This window comes from Mastacembelus armatus, chromosome 5 (assembly GCF_900324485.2).
Source record: "Mastacembelus armatus chromosome 5, fMasArm1.2, whole genome shotgun sequence".
Taxonomy (NCBI): Eukaryota; Metazoa; Chordata; class Actinopteri; order Synbranchiformes; family Mastacembelidae; genus Mastacembelus; species Mastacembelus armatus.
The window spans coordinates 27,888,809-27,909,429 of NC_046637.1; the positions used below are offsets into that span (position 1 = coordinate 27,888,809).

General features: G+C 39.2%; 1 protein-coding gene across 1 annotated transcript; it reads right to left on the reverse strand.

Annotated features, from left to right (window-relative positions):
- Positions 1–2,532: 2,532 nt before the first annotated feature.
- On the reverse strand, positions 2,533–20,434 carry rad18 (RAD18 E3 ubiquitin protein ligase; the record flags this gene model as incomplete). Its single annotated transcript, XM_026306334.2, has 12 exons — positions 2,533–2,814; positions 5,771–5,815; positions 9,285–9,393; positions 10,169–10,300; positions 13,034–13,094; positions 13,183–13,253; positions 13,890–14,077; positions 14,717–14,816; positions 15,486–15,928; positions 19,549–19,619; positions 19,789–19,850; positions 20,344–20,434. Coding segments are annotated over 12 exons (1,473 nt in total), but the record flags the coding sequence as incomplete, so codon positions are not given.
- Between the last annotated feature and the right edge of the window lie 187 nt (positions 20,435–20,621).

Sequence of the window (20,621 nt, forward strand, 5' to 3'; positions counted from 1 at the left end):
AATTTTGTTGCAAACACCCAAGAAGTCTCCGAACAGAACACTGGCATCACATCAAACTAATTGGATCATCTGTTCAACGCCAAGTCTGAATATTTCACAAAACTAAATATTCCCACTAAAGTCGGTGTCTGCACAGGAGTTTGATCCACACCCAGTGGGTTTCAGCCAAGTAAAGCTACTTCATCACATCCTGGTATTTGATGCTGCACCTGAGATAAAGCTGCATATCTGTACTTTTCAATACAACATGCATGTGAGATTGAGTTCACCACTTCACCAAGACATACTGTGTATTTGCTGAACGTTTTGTTCGACTGCAGCATCTGCCAGCCTGCAATAAATCATCTGAATATGCAATGCACCATTGATGGCATTCTCCTCTTACCTAGGGATCAGTTATCTAAATTGCCATACGTCCATCTGGTATGTTAATGCAATGCACACAGTGGAAACACATTATGTATACTGCACAGATAGAAGTCACTACTTTTTTTCAATTAGCTACAGTTTTAGATCTTTTCTCTTTTGCAGCAAATAACTGCAGATGCAAAAAGGCACACTGGGCTGTTTTTCCTGTTTGTTATGTTGAGGAATAGGGTCCTGTCACCATAAACAACAAAGGAGCCATTCTGTATTGTAAATGACTGTGGTTCAGTCTGCCAGTCTAATGTTTTATATCCCTGCAACAGTGATGTGTTTAATTCTAGAGTAAATGAGGAATTGCTTAAACCATAAGAAAAAGTCTTTCATTATTTTACATCCTTTGCAATTTATGATCCATCATTGATAAATGTCACCACCAGCTAGAACTAAAGCAGCCTGAGAAAACATCATGGATGCTGGGACAGGTCAAAAAGCTCAATAATCGTGACGGTGCTGGGGGCTCCTTCCACATCAACGTAGAAAATACAGGAAGAAACAAGAACGTAAACACATTTGTTGACTCAAATAGCAAGAGTGATGGAAACATGTACACACAGTGAGGAGATTAGTAAATGTTGGCTCATCTCTATGAGCACCCCTCCGTTTTGAATCCACTATATGAACTTGCTGATGCAGCTGGTGTTTCATCTGACCAAGTAGTTAATTGCGTTAATTTGCCAGAGGTGTTAATCATTTCCTGTTTGATTGAAAGGATGAAGACAATCACAGCTCCGTTGCTGGGACCTGCTGCTTCGTCTGAACCTCGCAAATTAAATTATTTCCTGTGAAATGATTATGTAACCAAAGTTCAATAGGTTTAAAGGAAAAGAGACCCACAGTCACGGTCGCATCCTAATCTTTTAGTATCATTACAGTATAATGGGATCGGTGGTATATGGCACAGTCCATGACTGATCCCTCACCATGACATTCAGATTTGTCATCCTTAGGTTAGAGAAGGCTGTCACGGGGAAAATGAGTGAATGTAGATTGGGATCAAGGGAGGGGATGTTATTTAATTAGCAGATTTATGTTGGTATAAAATCCGTGTTACCTTGAGTTCCTGGGTAATAAATACCTGCTTCAACATTTCTACCCACACACACACAGATCTCACCTGTGCAAGGGTGCAAGCTCCCAGAGATGGTGCATAATGTTATCACTGCCTGCTTCTTCTCTCCTGCGGTTTCAAACAAAAGACAAGTTGCTGCTAATTAAGCCCAACAGCACGTTTGTACAGGTAAGAGGGAGGACTGCAGTGGGATCAGAGGTGTGTGGTACTGCATCATCAGCACTGACAGAGACAGGGGGTCAGTGTGTCTCTGATTTCTCTGAGGAGAGAGACAGCCGAGTCAGAAGCAACATGTTCCAGGTGAGCTCTGTTTTCAATCAAGGTCAGCTTCTCAATATGCTCCTGCTCACTCTGCCATGCACGTATACACAAACACCACATTTTCCTTCTTACGTGTTGACACTCGCTCGCTTCCACAACCATCGGTTTTATTGAATTAAACCCAGCCTGGTTTCTTTCAAGGAAAACAGTCAGTTTAAAAAGCTACAGACTTGTTGCAGGCTTTGAAATTGCAAATGACCCTCAGCTCCTAATCTGAATTGGCCAAATGAGACGAGCAGAAGGGAACGTTTTTAAGCCGAGCTGAGCAAACCAAGACATCCTGTTGTTTGGTGGCAGGGCAGTCAGTTTTCAGGGATCATGTCTACAGCTTTTAATTCAACACACTATAGGAACAAAGTTCAAAGTTTAGCTCTGCACCGATGTATAAAACCTCTGTATAACATCCATTTGTGACTGTATGTGAAGCTAAAGGTTAAAGATACTGTAGAATATATAATGTAAAGCTGATGAAAAATGACTGAATGGCCCTATAGGATTATTTCAAACCATGTAAATCAGAATTGCAAACAACAACAGCAAACCAGAAACTGCCTGCAACACTAAGTAGAGAATATATTCAGGTATATTCTTATTTTTACCACAGTGAGAACAACTTTAGTGAAGAAAAATATTCAGGTGTTGATCTCATATTCCTCTCACTGCTGAGGTAAATGATCAAATACCTCACACCTCATCATGATCACAAGACTTCGATATATGTCAAAATACTGAATATTTATTCATGTCAAAAACTAAACAGTACAACTTCAGCAACTTACAAAAAAGTGACAGGGATGTGCATAAAAATAAAAAGCATGATACGATCAAAGGTCGGTCAAAACTTGGTCAGCAAGGGCTCTCTCTTCCATTCCCGCCTCTCCTCGTTCCATCTCCGTCCTTACGTTTTACGCCGTCGTTTTCCGAATACTGGCGACGAAGATGTGTCGTCTCCTCTGGAAGTAGACGGTCGCTTTTGGACTGAGGACCTCTCTGCCTCTCTGTCAAAGAGAAGTGGTCTTTAGTGTTTTTCTGAACGGAGAGAGGAAATATCCCCGATTTCTTCCAATAATCAACAGTGTTTTGCAACAACAGTGAATAAAAACATATGACAGGAAAACTACCAGTTATCTGACTTTAAGAAATGCCACCATTAACGTGGGGAGATGCATGACGCCCTGTGTTATGGTGAGACACCCTAAACTTTGTCTTTTGCTGCACTACTCACATACATTTACTGTACAGCAGCCGGTTGGCATCATTACCAAAATAAAAAGCTCACAGCTGTAAATTACCAATGGACCATGCATCAGCTGTGTGCTCAGAGGCCTGTCTCAAAGCCCTGTGCATTAATGTGAAGCCACTTGCCACCAACACATCTAGAGAAAACTCAGAGTAAAGGAGAGACTTTACAATTTAATAACTTCTAAGATTTTATCAGGCGTTGTATGGTGGGAATAGTCTTTCCTCTAACCATTACTCACTCTGTTGAAGTGACACAAACACACTAGTAGTAATGTACTAAGTAAAGATCACTTAAATATAACTCTGTGTCCAGGTAACAGGAAATAGCTTTGATTCTCGCACCTTTCCATCCAGCAAAGTGACCACTGTGGAACTTAATGGGCGAACAGACCAATTTCTCACCAGGATATTAAAAACGTAGCGCTCCTTCGTAGGAGGAGGAAGCAGGAGGAAGACAACCAGATATATGGAGTCACAGATCACGATAATATTAAAACAAACTCACTGAAGTTCACGATGACAGCAGCCATGTGAGAAATTGGAGCGTGGAGCTGCTCAAGCTGCAGCTGCCAGCAATCAGTTCTACCACACGTCATCTGTGATGACCCCCTGATAAACTAGACATCATTTTGCCGTATCAGTTGGGCTCCACAGGTCAGTACAACCTGGTGGACCTATCTTAAGAAATGTTCCAATAACATGTCTAAGCTAGTAAAAGGGGAGCCCTAAAACCACAGAGAATCCCATATGGAAACACTTAGAGCTTCACATACTACAGATGTATATCAGCCTTTAGCCAGTGACAAGGTCATGTCTCTTTATCTCGAGCAACTATTTGAACTGGAAAAACAAAATTCCAGCACTGGAATTTGGCTCAGAAGCTCACACGTGTGGTAGAAAGATGGGGAGACGTCTAAGTATAGTGGATTATGGGTAAGTAGGCATTTGGCCTCTGTGCACAGTATGGATCGAGACCACAACTACGGCTGAACTGTCATCTTCGCCAGTGTCTGACAAAGGCTGGAGGATGGAGATAAAGCCCAGGCTGATGAAAAGAACATTTCCTTTCACATTTGTGACAAACTCAGACTTGGCTTCCTCCCATTGAATTGATAAGGCATTCCAATGCCCGACAGCGCTGGTGCACGATGACCATCGCTCAGTGCAGTGTGGGGGGAAAACAATAGGAATGAACACGGGTTTGGACACAAACGTCAGCGACAGAAACGCTTTCTTCACGGGAAACTTCACTGAAATTATTTTCACTGCAATCTGCCACAGAAACACATTATTTTACAGGCATCGCTTGACAAAGTATGAAGAAAAAAGAAGAGAGGTCCACACACCTGAATCAACAAGGTTTTCTTTTGTCTTTGTGTGTGTGTATCTGGCTCATAAGAGCATAAATGTTTAAGCCTTTTTCAATGTGCAACAGTCTGTCATCTAACAAAGCAAAACATCCTATGGACTGCAGTATGTCATACATTTAAATGAAAAACACATGCAGGATATCTTCACACTGAATCTCTATCTGCATTTTTCATCCATCTAGTAAAAGTGGATACAGCTTGACCCAGACTCAGCAGTCAACCTATATTGGTAAATGTACTAATTTATTATTAATTACTTCAAGTTTGCTAATTATACTTGCCCAACTTGTGTTGTTGCCTAACAGTGAAACAGTAGAAATGAGAGAAGCTGCACCACCATGTGTAACTATGGGGTGTGAGTTTGTGTCTCAGTGCTTGATTTCTGAGTAAACAGGCTCCAGGTCAGAGCAAGTTGTTTATGTGAGCCCTCTGGGGGGGAGATTTGTGTGTGGATGTCTGCGCTGTCGAACTATTCTGACGGATAACAAAAAAAGAAAAAACAGAATAAATGGACTCATTCTTCTACACACAGACTATGTAAAGTCTGAATATTCTGCCTGCTTGTCAGAAATATGACCGCGGCTACTCCTTGACAAATTAGTTTATTTCTAACACAATTTAGGGTTTGACAAACAGTTTAGCTGGATAAAATCATCTTTCCAGGGATGTTAAGTTGTCTAAACAATTGCTAGGACTTTGGGGACCCGAACAACACAGAAACTATTTGCCATCAATCTGTTGACAGCACCAATTCGATGTGAAGTGCCATCTTGCAGCATATGATAACATGAGAAATTCCCCAACTTGCCTTGCTGCCCAACCCTGTCCAACTCCTGAAGTACCACCTACGAACACGGGCTCAAAGACATGTAGTACTGCTATGAGACTTATTGGCCAGAAGTCAGTATTTTTGGAGATCCAGATTTTGGAATCTCAACCATATAAAGTAAAATATAAAAACAAAAAAACAAATATCTATTTAATTCCTTTCACACAGGGAGATATATATTCATGGCAATCTACCTCTACTGTACTTGTCTTCTCTAACATTTGGAACTAATCCTTTGACTTATGACATAGACAGCTGGACAAAACTATACTTTATGTTCCAGGAATTTCATTTCAACAAATTACGTGTTTTGAAAAAAGTAATTAACATGTTATTGATCTAAAACCGTGCATTTACACCTTGGACCAGAAAAAAAAAAAAAAACACTACAATTAGCTTTAATGGCAAACAGAATGTGATGACTGTCCTGTACCAAGCATGTAGAGGTAGCAGAGCAAAAAAAAAGACCACATTACTTTTCTGCACAGTAGTAATGAAAGCAGAATCACTTACTCAGAGTTTTCGGTCGGCTCTGGACTAAAGATGTCAGAGACTGAACTGTAAAGGGAGAATAGAGAGAAGAAAGCAAGAAAGGGAGAACATGTCATTTAAAAAGATGACTTATCCAGGGAATTTGCTATTCCAGCAAATAAACTTGTTACATTGGCTCGTACCTGAACCAGTGTCACGACAATTAACTGCCGCTTAAAGGTGCAGTGTGTAAAATATGAAAGACTGATGTTGAAATTGCAGAATGAAAGTTTCTGGCTGTGACCTTTAAAACAAAACAACTCCCTGTTTAGAGCCAGTGTTTAGTTTGTCCATTCGGGGCTACTGTAGAAACATGACATGGAACATGGCTGCCTCCATGGAAGGAGACCCGCTCCCTATGTTGATTTTAAAGACGCATTCTGAGATTAACAAAGGGCAAGGGTTGGTATTTACTGGTTAATGTACATTAATGAAAACATATTAATCAATATTATGTTCCATTTCTGCAAATAGATCACTCTAATTATTACACACTGAACCTTTAACCAGCTGTGACATCTGTGACTTTACAATGACTGAAAAACTAGATAAGATTTTCTACACCATCAAATAAAACAAATCCTCATTTCTCTGCCTGAATTAGGTTATAGTTACATGCTGCTGCCTCAGACAAACATGTCATGACTGTACATAAAAAGTACAAACCCCAATTTCTTCAGTCAGTCCGTGAGATCTGAAAGTTAAGTATTTTAAACTGCCTCTACAGCTTGGCAGGTAAAATACAGCTTATGATTTTGTTGGAGGTTCGTAGTTCTAAATGAGTATACCACCCAGCTTGATAGGTGAGTTTATAGCAGCAATACTACAGTTGTTTTTCTACTGACAGAAAGCTACTTTCCTACACGCCCTAGCTGTTGGCATGTCCACCATACTTTGCCCAATTCTCAAGAACATTTATATGCAGAACAAGATGCTGTGTTGAATTGATTAGGTGGATGCACTGTAGAGTTATTTCCCACATCGCCTCAAAATTAAAAGGCTTTCATGTTGCAAATAAAAAGTTCTGTTCTGTTGGTACTTACAGGTGACAAAGCCGTTTCAGCCACCAGCTCAACTTGACTGTTCAGGTCGTTAAAACTCCTGTGGCATAAATTTAACAGTTTATGGCCTGAGTTCTTCTGTTGCTATCACTTCTCTAAGGTCAACATAAGGTTAACAAGCTATTGTCGTCTAGCAACCCTCGTCATCTGTGTTTGTTCTTGAGTGACGTCTTGAGGTGACTTCAATCACTGACGTGGACTTATTCATATCATTTACTTATGAGGTGCTGCTGTCGTCCTGGTGGTTGCACTGCTGCAGTTTTAAACAGCGGAGAGTTACTGGAGCTCAGAAAAAACATCTTACATCATTTTTATCATTATTTTATCATTATTTTATCATTATTCTTTTTTAATAGTAAAAATATCTTAAATACTTTGTAGAGTGTAGTTTAAACAAATTTAAACACTGTGGGTTTCCCCTTCACTTCTATAGGCTGAATTTCTTTTAAGGTTTTCTATGGGACATTTTTAGGATGCTTTACTATATGATCATTAATTGTCTAATATTTATAATTTGAATTTCCCAATGGGATTAATGTAATTTGTCCTATGTGTGTCTGGAATAGCTGATAAAGTTGTTAACATTTAGATTAATAAACACATATCTGCTAACAACGTCTAAAGTCTGTCGCTCACCACCGACTGAATGTTTATATACTGATGATAATTGCTGAAGGTGCTAAAAGTGTTGCAAGAATTATAAACGTGATCATCATTAAAGATAATCATGTTAGTTCTAACTTGCAGGTAAAGACAGTTTAAATTGCCACAGCAGCAGAGCGTAAATAACATACTTTAAATTCCTAATTAAATGCTGATACCTGAGACAGGAACAGATGTAGTGCAGCTGCTTAATTTCCCTTCGACAACTTAAAACTTATAAAGGACACGGTTGGAAACAAGCGTCTTCAGCTATGTCAGTTCTACGGTGCTTAGTTAGTGGTCGAAGCAGCCCTTCAGGAGTGACTGGCTGGTTTTGTGGCAGATTTGTAATAATGGGCCAGAGAATAACACTCGGCTTGATCTGTAAATAATAACGTGAATGAGGTTAAGCAACAGTTTCACTATAGCACAGTTTATTATAGCACTTATTCATATTGCAAAATGCAGTGATGGGATGTGTGACCTCAGCCTCATTTAAAGATTTTAGTTTTCAGATCTCCATGGAACCTAGACACTGATAAATGGGTTAAACTAATAACTAAAGTTGTGTGATAAATTAAACCCAAAGCCAAACCACCATTTGTGTTATGGACAAACGAGGCAGAAAGGCACTTAGAGGTTTTTGGAACGTCTCTGTTTTGGCTAACTTTAAAAAAGAAGTGTCGTCTGATTACTCTAGCACTCTGTTGACAGCACAGACAAGAGGCTATAATTATCAGTCTTAATGGTGCCGCAAAGAAGCTTGTCTGGTTCCTGAGTCCCTAATGTAGAGTCTGGCTGCTAGGCCCTATACAGAAATTGAAAATGATCTTTGCTGTTTGTAATTATACTGGAGCTCAGACTGCACACCTGCAAGATTTATAGTAATGCTCTTCATCCTTCATCAGATGAAAGAAGACCTAGGAACAGTAAATGGTCCGTTTTAAACTTGTTTGAATTTGGGATTTCTGAATCCGAATTGCCCGTATCATGCGACTTCTGAAAAATACAGCTGATGTCAGTTGGTTGTCATCAGCTACTGGATCATAAATACACAATAGACGACGTTAGGCTGGTTCAGAAAATGTTTCAACCGCAAAATGAAGTATCAGATGTAAAAGCTGACATGGTATATTTCCCTGCAGTGCTACAGCACAACAAAAGCTAAGTGAAAGTAGGAGGAGCACAAAGGCCTGAAAGAAAAATGTTCAAGGCGGCTGTGAAAGCAAGTGGGACCTACTCCCACAGAGAATCTTCAAGGTTCAAACAGAAGTACTCTGCATTATATGATGCATGACTGCGTTTCTTTCAGTAACAAGGATGATGTATTGCAATTGAGAAGACGTTGTGCTTGTTACCAGCTACATATATGCACAGCAGATTCTGGGACAGAAATAGTCAGGATCTTCTTACATCCAATACTTTATCAATGTGTAAATTCACTGCTGTAATTCTCTCTTCATGACAATAATATATATATATATATTCTGTGTGATAATTAAAGAGAGGTAGAAAGTGTGTTTTCTGAGTCTAACATGATGCACCATATGTTTTGAAGTAACCTGTGTATACAGGCAGTTTTCAGAAGCTTGTGTCTACTTTAATAAAACTTTCTCAGACTGGTTCACCATAATAATTGGCTTTAAAATGATGGAACAGCAGCTAAAAATTAAATGAATGAAATTATCACAATGCTGTCCGGTGAAAGGCTCACAAGAGCAATGAAGATCATTTGATCATTTTGTGAATTGTAGCAGTAACAAGTGATTGAGGATGTGGGTTTTCTTGCTCACCTGCTGATGGACACATCACTGTAAGTGGGGCTGGGTGACAATGCACATAACTCCCTCTCTTGGTCTTCTACCTTCACTGCCAAGCAGCTGCTTGATTCTGCACCTTGAGCTGCGGGAGGCAAACACATGTAGTTTTATATTATGGGGAAATGGCCTGTGAAAGGAGATGAATGGATGCCACTGACAACGGGGCCTCATTCGGTTCTGTAGATTTCAGGTTCTGTCATTATCACCTCCGACTGTAAGGTGATTGAAGTTTGTGGGACTTTAAATTTGTAATTTGTTTCAAAACATGCACACTGTTAATTTCTTACTTTAGCCAGTATAAGTTTCACTTGATTTAAGTCTTTAATGAATAAGAGATAATTACAAATGATATTAAAAGAGGCCTCTGATTTTCAAGATTACAATCTCTATAAATTATAAAAACACTAACATGAAGTAAATTCAAAACTGTAGGTTCCTCAGCAGGGCACCACGGCAGTGAGGTGATTAACACTGTCGCCTCATAACAAGAAAATTGCGGGTTTGAATCCTGTTTGAACAAGACAAGAGTGGAGTCCGTATGTTCTTCATGCGTCTGTGTGGGTTTTCTCTGGCAAAGGTGTGACTGTTTGTTTGTCTCTATGTGTCAGCCCTGTGTCCGACTGGTGATCTGTCCAGAGCGTACCCCACCTCCCACCCGATGTCAGCCCGAGTTGACTCCAGCCCACCGTGGGCCTGGTGTGCAAGGATAAATGACAGATAATGGATGGATGGAAGGCGTAAGATAGACTCGCCACAGCAGATTTCCACTGGGATCAGGTGACTTCTACTGCAGGGTAGAAGCTTCCATGTCTTCTGCATATTTTCATCTCTGAGAAATGAAATGAGCACTGAAGTACCTGCAGAGTGTGTGTTTTGTGCCTCCTCTCTATCCCCGGTGGCTTCCTGTTTGATACGGGTCTGCCTGGTGGTCTCTAGACGACCCCGGACCTGGGCGATCAGGCGGGAAAAGTCGCTGCTGTGCTGCTTCCCTGTGGGCAAAACAGCATATATGGTGGAACAGGTACAGAATTTCAATGGTGTGGCTCCTACTACATTATGTAGCAGTATCTGTGCTAAGCATGTTAAATCCCTTGAGCTTGGTGCAAAATAACAATTTATAGGTGGGGTTTCATAGTTAGGAATAGGCTGGATGCTTTTTAAAGAAAGAATCTAAAGCACATATATACGTGACAATATGGAAGCCAAACAGTAACTGGAGATATTATATTGACTATGAATTGGGGAGTATCGGATAACTCAAGTTATTTTAGGCAAAGGTCCAAACAGAGGATTTAATGACTTTTCCCACAAATCAAGAACATCTGCAAAGCTCTATTCTAACAAAGCCTGAAGAACAGAGGCAGAACAGAGCGTGTGACAGAGAGCAAGAAAAACTTTGGTTTCTGTTATTTCACAATTGACAACAGCAGAATTAACAATATGTAAACAGGTTACATTCATTGAAAGGTCTAAATATTAGATTTGTCATTACGTAAAGACTTCTTCAAAGAACACATGGTTTTTATTTTCCCACAAATCAGGTACTTCAGCTTTAGTTTAAGAAAACTTTATTGATTTACTGATGAAGTGTGACTTTTCTAAAATGTTCCTGCTTGTAAGGACAGAATGAGTTGGATATTTGTGACTTATGGTAACATCTCACACCAGGATAGTCACAGACATAAAGGACGCAGCAGAACTAGTCCATACAACTGCCCATGAGGCACTGCAGGTAAAAATGAATGTACTGTAACCAAGTGATCCAAATCTGAGTGAAGGAGATGAAATCTTGTTATATGAAAGTGGGTTCACATCTCACCCAGGCAGTGGATAATCTACAGCAGTGAATAGTGCGGAGTTACTCCAGTCACATTTGTTCATAGTGGCAACACCCAGGAAACACACAATACACGGATCAGATTTGTCTCTTCATTCACCAGTCCCCTTGCTGGCAGAGTGAGTCATCCACATCGTCCTCTGATAAATCGAGAGGTTATCACAGCAGTGCGGCTATTTATAGAAGTCTCCCCTGAGTCGCATCCATTTTTCAACCACTTTTAAAGTTATCTCTGCAGTTATTTCCAACAAGCTTTTAATCTTGCTCAACGAAGTCAACATAACTTTGGATAATATTCTCTCATATACTGCTGCTGCTGCTGTTCGACCTCTGCGCCCTGAAGATGAAGGCACAGACCTGGATGTATGAGTGAGCAATTATCGGTGAGCTCACAGCGAATGGGAAGGGGGTTAGACTTATATAGCCAACTAACCCTACAAGTCTCATTATTTATGGTGAGGCAAACACATATGTCACATCATCAGTTTCACATTTTCATTCCACTCGTTGCTGCAAAACTACTCTCTGAACAGACAGCAATTCAGTTTCTTTCCTGTGTCTGGTAATAATTGGTGGAAGATATGAGGCTGGCTCCTAATGCAGAGCTGCTAGGCTGAATAAAGACAGGTTCAGATTATGACTAGCTGGCCAAATGAATATGCCAAAACATAATGAGCTTGTTGGAGGCACACAAGTGTTTATTAAGTGTTTACTTCTCTGCTGCATCACAATGGAACAATGACTCAGCTTTGCCAATAATAACACAATTTAGTTTCTGTGATGCATTACCTCTCAAACTAATTTCAGGTGTCTAGTAGTGGAGGTTTCTACTGAATTAGCTGCTTCCTAGTGGAAAAAATAAATGCACTGCCCAGTCCAAAAACCCACTATCTTATTCGGACTGTCATCACAGACTGTCATTAAGATGTCATCAAAAGAAGTAAATATTCTTATGAAATAAATCACAAACTTACAGGGAAAAAGAACAAAGCTGCCAAAGAAATTCTTGAGGAAAAGCAAAAGTGCCTTCAGTCAATATCTGTGCCTCACGAGGGCAAACAAAGATCAGTTCAAAACGCACAACCATGAAGCGCAGAATAAAGAAAAATCAAAAACAGAAGATGAAACAGAACTATATTAAAGAAAAGGGGTCATACACAGAGGATTAAAGTGATATTGCACTTTTAAAAAAGCTTTTATACATATGAAAGATAGTTGAAGTCAGTACATGAATGGGATCAACAGGTTCGTATATGTATGTCGATTAGTGTAAGGTCTCAATTATGGCTTTGCTTGAAATACTCTTCTTCTCTTTGAACACTGTTAATAGCAAATGCAATTAAATATCATTTACAGGGGAAATCAGTGGGTTAGTTCTTTTCTAGCTATGCCTCCTTGCCCCGAATTGCGACTTATATTGACTTGGTAAAGGTAATATAAACTAAAGGCTCCAACTTTTTTCATAATGGGTGTCTTTTCTACTAATAAACATCTTTCTGGATTTAAGGTAAATGCATCCCAATGCACTTCTTTAATATTAGCAGTCTGACCATGCAAAAAGAGGCAAAATGAGATTGGATGACAACATTGAGTTTTGTTTTGTTTTTTTTTTTAATTTACTGCTCTGAGTATAATTCCTTTGCATATTTTATTGCTTTCTGTACACACAGCAAAGGTACAGTTACACTACAACGGACTCTTCTACATAGTAGTTTGCTCCTGTGCAGGCCCAGATCAGCTCAGGTCTGTATTCAAGCACATCTTTTCACAGAAGATGCAAGTTTATCTAAAGCAGTTTATTCAGCAATGCTGGCGCTGATTCTAAATGATGAGCGTATGGACGGGTCAGACCCATATGATGACAAACGCATACGACATCACTTACTATAATTTGAGTGTATCTCATCAATCTCCTCCTCAGACTGATTCTTTGAGAAAACCATGACCTGCAAAATATTTAAAGGAACAAAAACATATGCATTAATTTTAAACCATCAACCAGCATCAATATTTTTTTAAGCAACTGGAACGCACAGGTTTGGTTTTCTCCCGCAGACGATTCCTGGTCTTCTCGTTGGCCTCCACCTCTCTGGCAATATCTTCAGCTGCAAGAGGAGAGAAAAGCCTTTATTACTCTTGAGATCACAAATATTACCTGTTAAATGAATTGTGCTGTTGAACACATAAATAGTTTTGACCCATGAGGTCACTGTTCAAAACCGAGGCATCCCCAGTGTGAAGGGAAAGATCACACCCTGTAAGATCAGATATGTCGGTACATACATCTTTCTGTATATGAAATCTATATGAAAGTGGAAGTGAAGACATATGTCCTGAAACTTACCTCCCAGTAGGATGTTCACTGGTGTGAGCTGAGAGCTAAATCTAATTCTGGTGGTTCACTTATTCACCTCCAGCTCTGTGTTCACACTAGATGGTGCATTATTCAGAGTATACAGAGCTTTTGTATGCAATGCTTCATAACCCCAGGGGCGTATTATGAAAAGGTGTAAGCGAACACTGTAGGAGGTAATTCATCATGTCTCCACAGCTTTTACAATCACTGTGGACTAACTCCACTTAGTTGAAATTGTAAAATCAAATTTCCTCAATTCACTCCAATGACATGTACACTACATTAAGACAAAACCAGCAGAACACATGTTTTATCAGTGAACCTGAACTATTTTAGCTCGATCCAATATCAGTAGATTATGTTGTTATGGACCAAATATCCTCACCTGACTTTGGGTTTAGTGAATCACATTGAGCGTTGTATATGTGGACAAACTCCTGGTGTCTTTTGATCATCTGGTCTCGAGTACCCTGTACTGAGAGATGGCAGTCCTTCAGCCTCCTTTTCAGCTCCTGCATGGACAGTAGGTTGTACACCAGCTTGGCCATCGGTCGCCTCGTCTTGCCGATGGAGCTGCAACTGACAAGTTGCCTGGTTCTTTTCAGTAATCACCAGTAGCTACTTGGTAATGTTTGCTTAACAGTAATATACTTCAATGACAGTACAGAATCCAAGTCCTGGACAACTTAAGCATAAAGAAATGATGGAGGTGTCAACTTAAATATTATTAACAGTGGCCACATGAACTGAGCTCATAGCAAAATAGTATTAATGAATGAGCTCTGCTGACTGTTTCCTGCATTTTGTCTTGAAAACAAGAGTGAGTTATTAAGGTTGGTGACAAGAGGAATGCAGCCGACATAAGGCCCCAACATTAAAACTTCTACAATTCATCATGACACCAGGGTTTAACTTCAGATAAATTATCTTGCACTGTTACAAAAATATGTTCATTTATTAAAAGGGCCTCATAATTGCTGTACCTTGGAAAATCAAGTTTCACTCAGAAAGCTCAGTCTCTCAAATGAAGTCTGGTATGTGGACAGGCTGATGACAAACAGCAATAAATGGCCTGAGACTTCCGTCGTCATTCATCTACTTTAAAAATGTTTTTTCCTACTACGTCCCACCTCCTCTCTTTAAAGCTCTGCAGCTTGAGCAAACAATAGTAAAGAGACGGTTTTTAAGTGATCTGTTAAGTTGTTATCCTACCTCCTCAGGCTTTCTTTCTTCGCTCCACTGGTTAGACACGTGTCCAGATGCTTGTTGATAAACTGCTGAGACACACTTACAGAGCACACTGGGCACTCCACTGCAAAAAGACCCACAACAGGAAACTGTAAGGAGCTATAAACCTCGAGTCATACGAGTCAAAACACATTTCATATCTAAACCAAACCACTTTGCAAGGTACACTTTGCATTAGAAACACTTCATGTGCCAATAAATTGGGGAAAAGGCAGTTATTACAAAACCTCAGTGCCTTCAGTTACATTATGATTGAGATTAGAGACATGCAAGAAAAATGGATGAGAAATTTGCTTTTTTGAGCATTTAATACCAGGTGGAGATGAACGTGACCAGATTATGACAACTGGTTCACATTTATTGTAATAGGTGATAAGTGTTAAAGTAAAAACCTTAGAAATTCACCCAGAAAAACACATCAGTCCTGAGAATTAAAAACCTATGGGTGTAATTTTCTGTCTGTGTGTTGAGCACATGTTAAAATTCCAGCATTTTCTGTAGATGGCAACATCAAATGGTTTATGTCTGCAAGTCTACACAGCTGCTCCTAATACTTTGTTTTCCAGTCAGGGGGAGCCGTTTGGCAGGACCGACATGACAGTGACAGAGCGGCTCTCCCTCATGGGGATACAGTAGCCCGGTAAGGAAATTTACGTAGGTTAACAAGTTACTTGGATGGGGTGTGCCATGCCGATTGATAGATTATTTTAATGTTTAGATCGTAGAGTTTCACCTTTGACCGTGGGCTTTACGTCGACTGATGGTGACGAGGAATGGGCCGTCTCATCTCCAGTGCTGAAACTGTCTGAAGCTGTTTCCTCCTGTTTGACTGACACCAAACACTGGACAGATGTCTCCTCCACATCCACCGGCTCTTCCTTCACAGACACTAGAAGCTTAGCAGTTGCTGAATGTAGGTCAGAGTCATTTGCATGGTGGGTGCGTGCAGTCTTTATTTTCCCCTGCTGAACACAATGAGAGACAGAACCATCTTGTTGGGATTCTTTAGTGGGGGATATTTTAGGCCTCTTCTGGAAAAAGTGACTCAAGACAGAGCCTTTAGACTTTTGGCCCCTCTCTCTGGGAGTTTTGCATTTCACAGCCGAGGCCGGGGTCGGGGTCGGGGTCTTCGGTGATATTGGAGGAGAGTCAACATTTGCTTTTGACAACTGCTGTCTGGAAAAAGAAAAAAGGCAAAGTGCGTGTGAATGAACATGTGACACACATGACATTTACTAGAAGTTTAAAAACATACTGACACAAACAGTGATAGGTTCTGTTTCGCTCACAAAACAAACTGTCTACCTAAAAAACAGATAAACCCCACAAATGTATAAATACATGACCTAAAGTCTCCTAAAAACTTGTGACAGAAGAGAAAATGAGGCGGCTACATATTTTTAAATTACTACATATGTAGTACTTTGTGTGTATGTTGGAAGTTAGTTAATGGGAATATCAGTATAGACATTTAAGAATCTTTTCCATTGCTCTTCTTCAAAAACAAAACTTTAAGTGTGCTTTGCATTGGCTTGAACTTACTTTAGATTAAAACAGACACACTGAAGCTGACATAAACACTCATTCCAATTCAGTGTGACTATGTGTCCACAATTCATTATGCAGGGGCAGGAAGACTCAGGCCATTCATAATTAATGGACTGGGTCTTTCCGGAAGGTTGCAGTGACTGCAAACCAATGTTTTTAAACATTACCCATTAACACTAAAAGACATGTATAAAATGGGTTCAAAAATGTTGATTCTTAGAAATACACCACCATTAACGTAACAGATGCAGGAATTCAGACATTTTATTGGAAATCTTCCAGGTCTAGACCAGGAGTAACCAGGGAGCCATAAGCGAGTCAATGTCACCTACATTTGTAAATTAAACACTAATTGAATTTAAATCGTCCCATTATATTGATTACCTTTAGAATGTGGAGAACACCCTCTAATAATTAAAACTGGGCTTCAAGGGCTAGGACAAGTACTATAGCACTTGTATAACAGCTTGTCAAAACATGCACTCAGCCTGTTGTATTTAAAAGGCATAAAAATGAAATGTAAATATGGAGTAGAAATGTGCCACTCTAGCTTTTCTGAAGTATGAAGACACTTGCCAATTACAGGAGAGCTCTGCAAAATTCAGTAAGTTCAGTAAACAAGATGTGCTTTAGCAACAACAGAAAACGGTACTGATCCTTGGTGATTAAATTTAATAGCAGTGTAAGAGATGTCTCAATGTACAAGCTCCACTTTTATATCCGAGACTACAAGGTAGATAGATGGTGGCTGTGATAATATAAACTTTCCTAGAGAAATCTCTAGTTTGACAGCAGGAAATTAGCATCATCAGCCCGGAGTTACTAACCACATGGGCCGACACTTTAAATATAATCTCAAATACACAATTTGATAGCAATCGAACTGATCCAAAACTTAATTGTACTAATCCAAAACTAAAGTGTGTTGCTACATAACACTTTATGACAGTCACCTATCGAGGAATCCCATATTTCAGACTCTCAATGCTAGACAACAGGAAATTAAAAAACGAAGAAAAGAGCTGCTGCGTAAGCTCATTCACAGTGATGACAATCAGAAGGGCTAGAGTTTGAAGGAAGAGCTTTCAGTGTGCTGATAACACTGACATGACTGATGGAAGCAGTGGCTTACTGACTGATAATAGCACTCAGACATTACACAGACATCAGCACAGACACTGAAGACACAATTCTGATTTTACTTTCAATTCAATTCAATTCAATTTTATTTGTGTAGCGCCAAATCACAATACAATCATCTCAAGGGACTTTATAAAAGTCGCACTTGGCGACAGTGGAGAGGAAAAAAAAAACTCCCTTTAACGGAAGACAAAACCTCCAGCAGGACCGGGCTCAGTTTGGGCGGCCACCTGCCTCGACCGGTCGTGGTCAAAATTTGTGAGGGTTAATTGATTTTTAATGAGCTTGAGAGCTTTGAAATGCCATACTGCACCTTAAAACACACACACAAGACTCAGTTGGACAGATCCGTATCTATCTCTGAAATAGCAAGGTTAAAGCAAAATACACATCCCTAAAGAGTTGGCTGTGCTGTTATCGTTTTGCATTTATTTTCATCATTAAAGCAAACAAAAAAGACTGGCAGGGATACAGAATGGGAATTACATTATTAGAGTGAGGTTCTGACCTTAAAACACAGGGACAAATAATTCCAGGGGCTGGGTGAACTGTGGTAACTTGATATAAATTTCAGTTTATTTCTCTTTGCAAAACAATTGCTGCTCTGCAGGAAAACACCCCAGCATTTATCAGTCTCCCTAAGACGACCAATGACGCCATTTGGCTAGCTGCGCCCACATGGCCAGTGCTAATAATAACAGGACAAAAACAGTTTTGAAGAAATGTTTTTCCTTCATTGTGATTAGAGTCCCTGGAGAAATAAGACTGAAGTACCAAGAAATTTCCTTGAGACCAGCTATGACACTTCTCCCTTTTATCTACATTCTGCTGTGATGAATAATATGAGCCCTAAAGATACATGACATGATTTTAGTACAAGGAAATCCCAGAGTGACCTCAGCTGACAAAACCAAAATCCTTAAATTAGATTACTGAAAGGCACTTGTAGGTGTTTCTCTAATACTGTAGATCTGAGTTCTGAGAAACAAGATGAATCAAATTAGTGATGAATCACCTGTGCTCATGCTAAAGAGGTTTTACATGCATTGTGAAATAAGTCCTTATTTCCTGATCTACCATTTTCTATCATTATTGTTTTAGTTTGCCTCATAAAGCAAAATGATTAAAGGTAATCACACTTAAAAATTCATTTACTCTATTACACTATAGATGGTTGTGTCAAAAGGAATTTCTTAAGAGGATTGTTAACCATCTGTGCTAGTGTGCAAAACAATATAAACTGCCTGCATCCACACTGCTCCTTAAACTGAAAATCTTTTATATAGCTCTTTCTATACGACAATTTCACTTAGCTCTGCATTGGATTTTATTAACTTTTCAACAAAATAAACAAACTAAAATCTTGAAATAGCTCACTTCCTCTTATTGCCTTGTAATAGTAAAACTAGAACAGCCAAAATGAGTAATGTAAACACAGTCCCTCTTCAAAGTGCTGTAATAGCTTAACCTCAACATTCACAGCAGCAACAAACAGAAATCAAATTCCACTTAGTGCCACATTATAGTAAAATGTCAGAGTGAACTCACTGTATTCTGTAGAGTATCTATTTTTTAGGTCTTGGAGCAGTTAGGGTTGTACTTCTGTAACTACCGCCTTATGAAATGCTTGCACTGCAGGCATCACTGGCTACTGGACACTTTTAGTTTTCCAATTTAAAATATTTCCACAGTGCAGACATTTCAGCCACATCATGCTGCAAATTGTACCCTCTGTTAACAACACCAGTGTCCGTTTGACGTAAAACAAAGGACTGGGCTATGGCTTGTGCTCAATAACGCAGATACCAATCAGGTATAAAAAAATAAAAAAAAGTCTACTTGTTTATGTTGACAAATGTGGTCAGGACAACAGTCATTAAAAATTGGACTGAAAACTGATACCAAAACAACATTTAATTCCCCGTGTGTGTTGAGTTAGGCAATGCAGCTGTTTATATTTCAGTGTTTTCAATAATCATTCACCATGATGCCTTTTACACCAAAATGAAAAACAGTTAACGATGCAATGTGCACTTGGATCCATTTTCAGACGACATTTTTAAGACATGATAATTTAGTGGTAATCATTTATAATGTGTTGTAGTTACCTTGCAGCTTTAAAGTTTACAACCACGTCATCCAATAAACGGTTGTTTCTTAAGTCTTGTTCCATTGTTTGCTGAGAAAAGAAGAGGTGAGATATGAGAAAAATCTGCATTATCTGTCAAACTATTACAATTAATTAAGTATGGTCTCTGAATACAGGTTCTAATTTAGGGTTGAGCCTAGTTATTATGCAAATGCAAATTGGAAACATATCCATACATTCAAGTCACGTTTATACTTACTGTATTGCAAACTGGACACTGCAATTTGTAGGAAAGAAATTTTCTGATGCACAGGGAGCAAACTGGAAAAGAAAAAGCAAACAACGGATGCATTGAAAATAAATGTTAATCAGTATTAGATTGGACTCAACAATATAAGAGAAAAGAAATCTCAAGTGCACAGCTGCATTCTCTTTACACATGAATAAATATGCTCTGATGTGGCTTCATGATGTTCTGGTTCTTTAGCCTAATGGTGCATTCACACAAAACAAACCAAATGTCAGAGGCAGAAAGCATGCAAAGACTGTGGATAAAAGTAGAAGCAGACAAAGATGTCTCAACCTAAAATAAACTTGCTTCAAATTAAGCAGGGAACTCTATCACACTCCTGGATCCAGAGAGCCTGTTCTCTTCTGTCTGGTGACAATGAAATCAAAGTCTCTATACAATAGGCCAGACTTGTATGTTTATTTGTGTTTTTCTGTCATTAGGGAAGTCACTCTATGGTCTTGTCTTCATATAAGAATATTTAATACTAAAGCTGCTTTGGAAACTGCACCACCAGTTACTTACAGTTGTGAGAGCATTTAGTCATCAGTGAAATATTGAGGAAGTCAAAGCAAATTGGACACCGAAGCAGGGCATCCACATTCTGTAGAGGAGATAAACAAATTATGTATTGTAAGTATTGATCAGGAAAAAAAATGGTATTAGTTCACTGGCAATTAACATGAAACACATGAAAGATAACCTTGCTAATTTTAATTTACACACTTTTGCTGCAGCTATACACTTTGGTAAATACTTTAAATTTGCACATTTGATGATATTTCTGCATGAACACTTGTTTT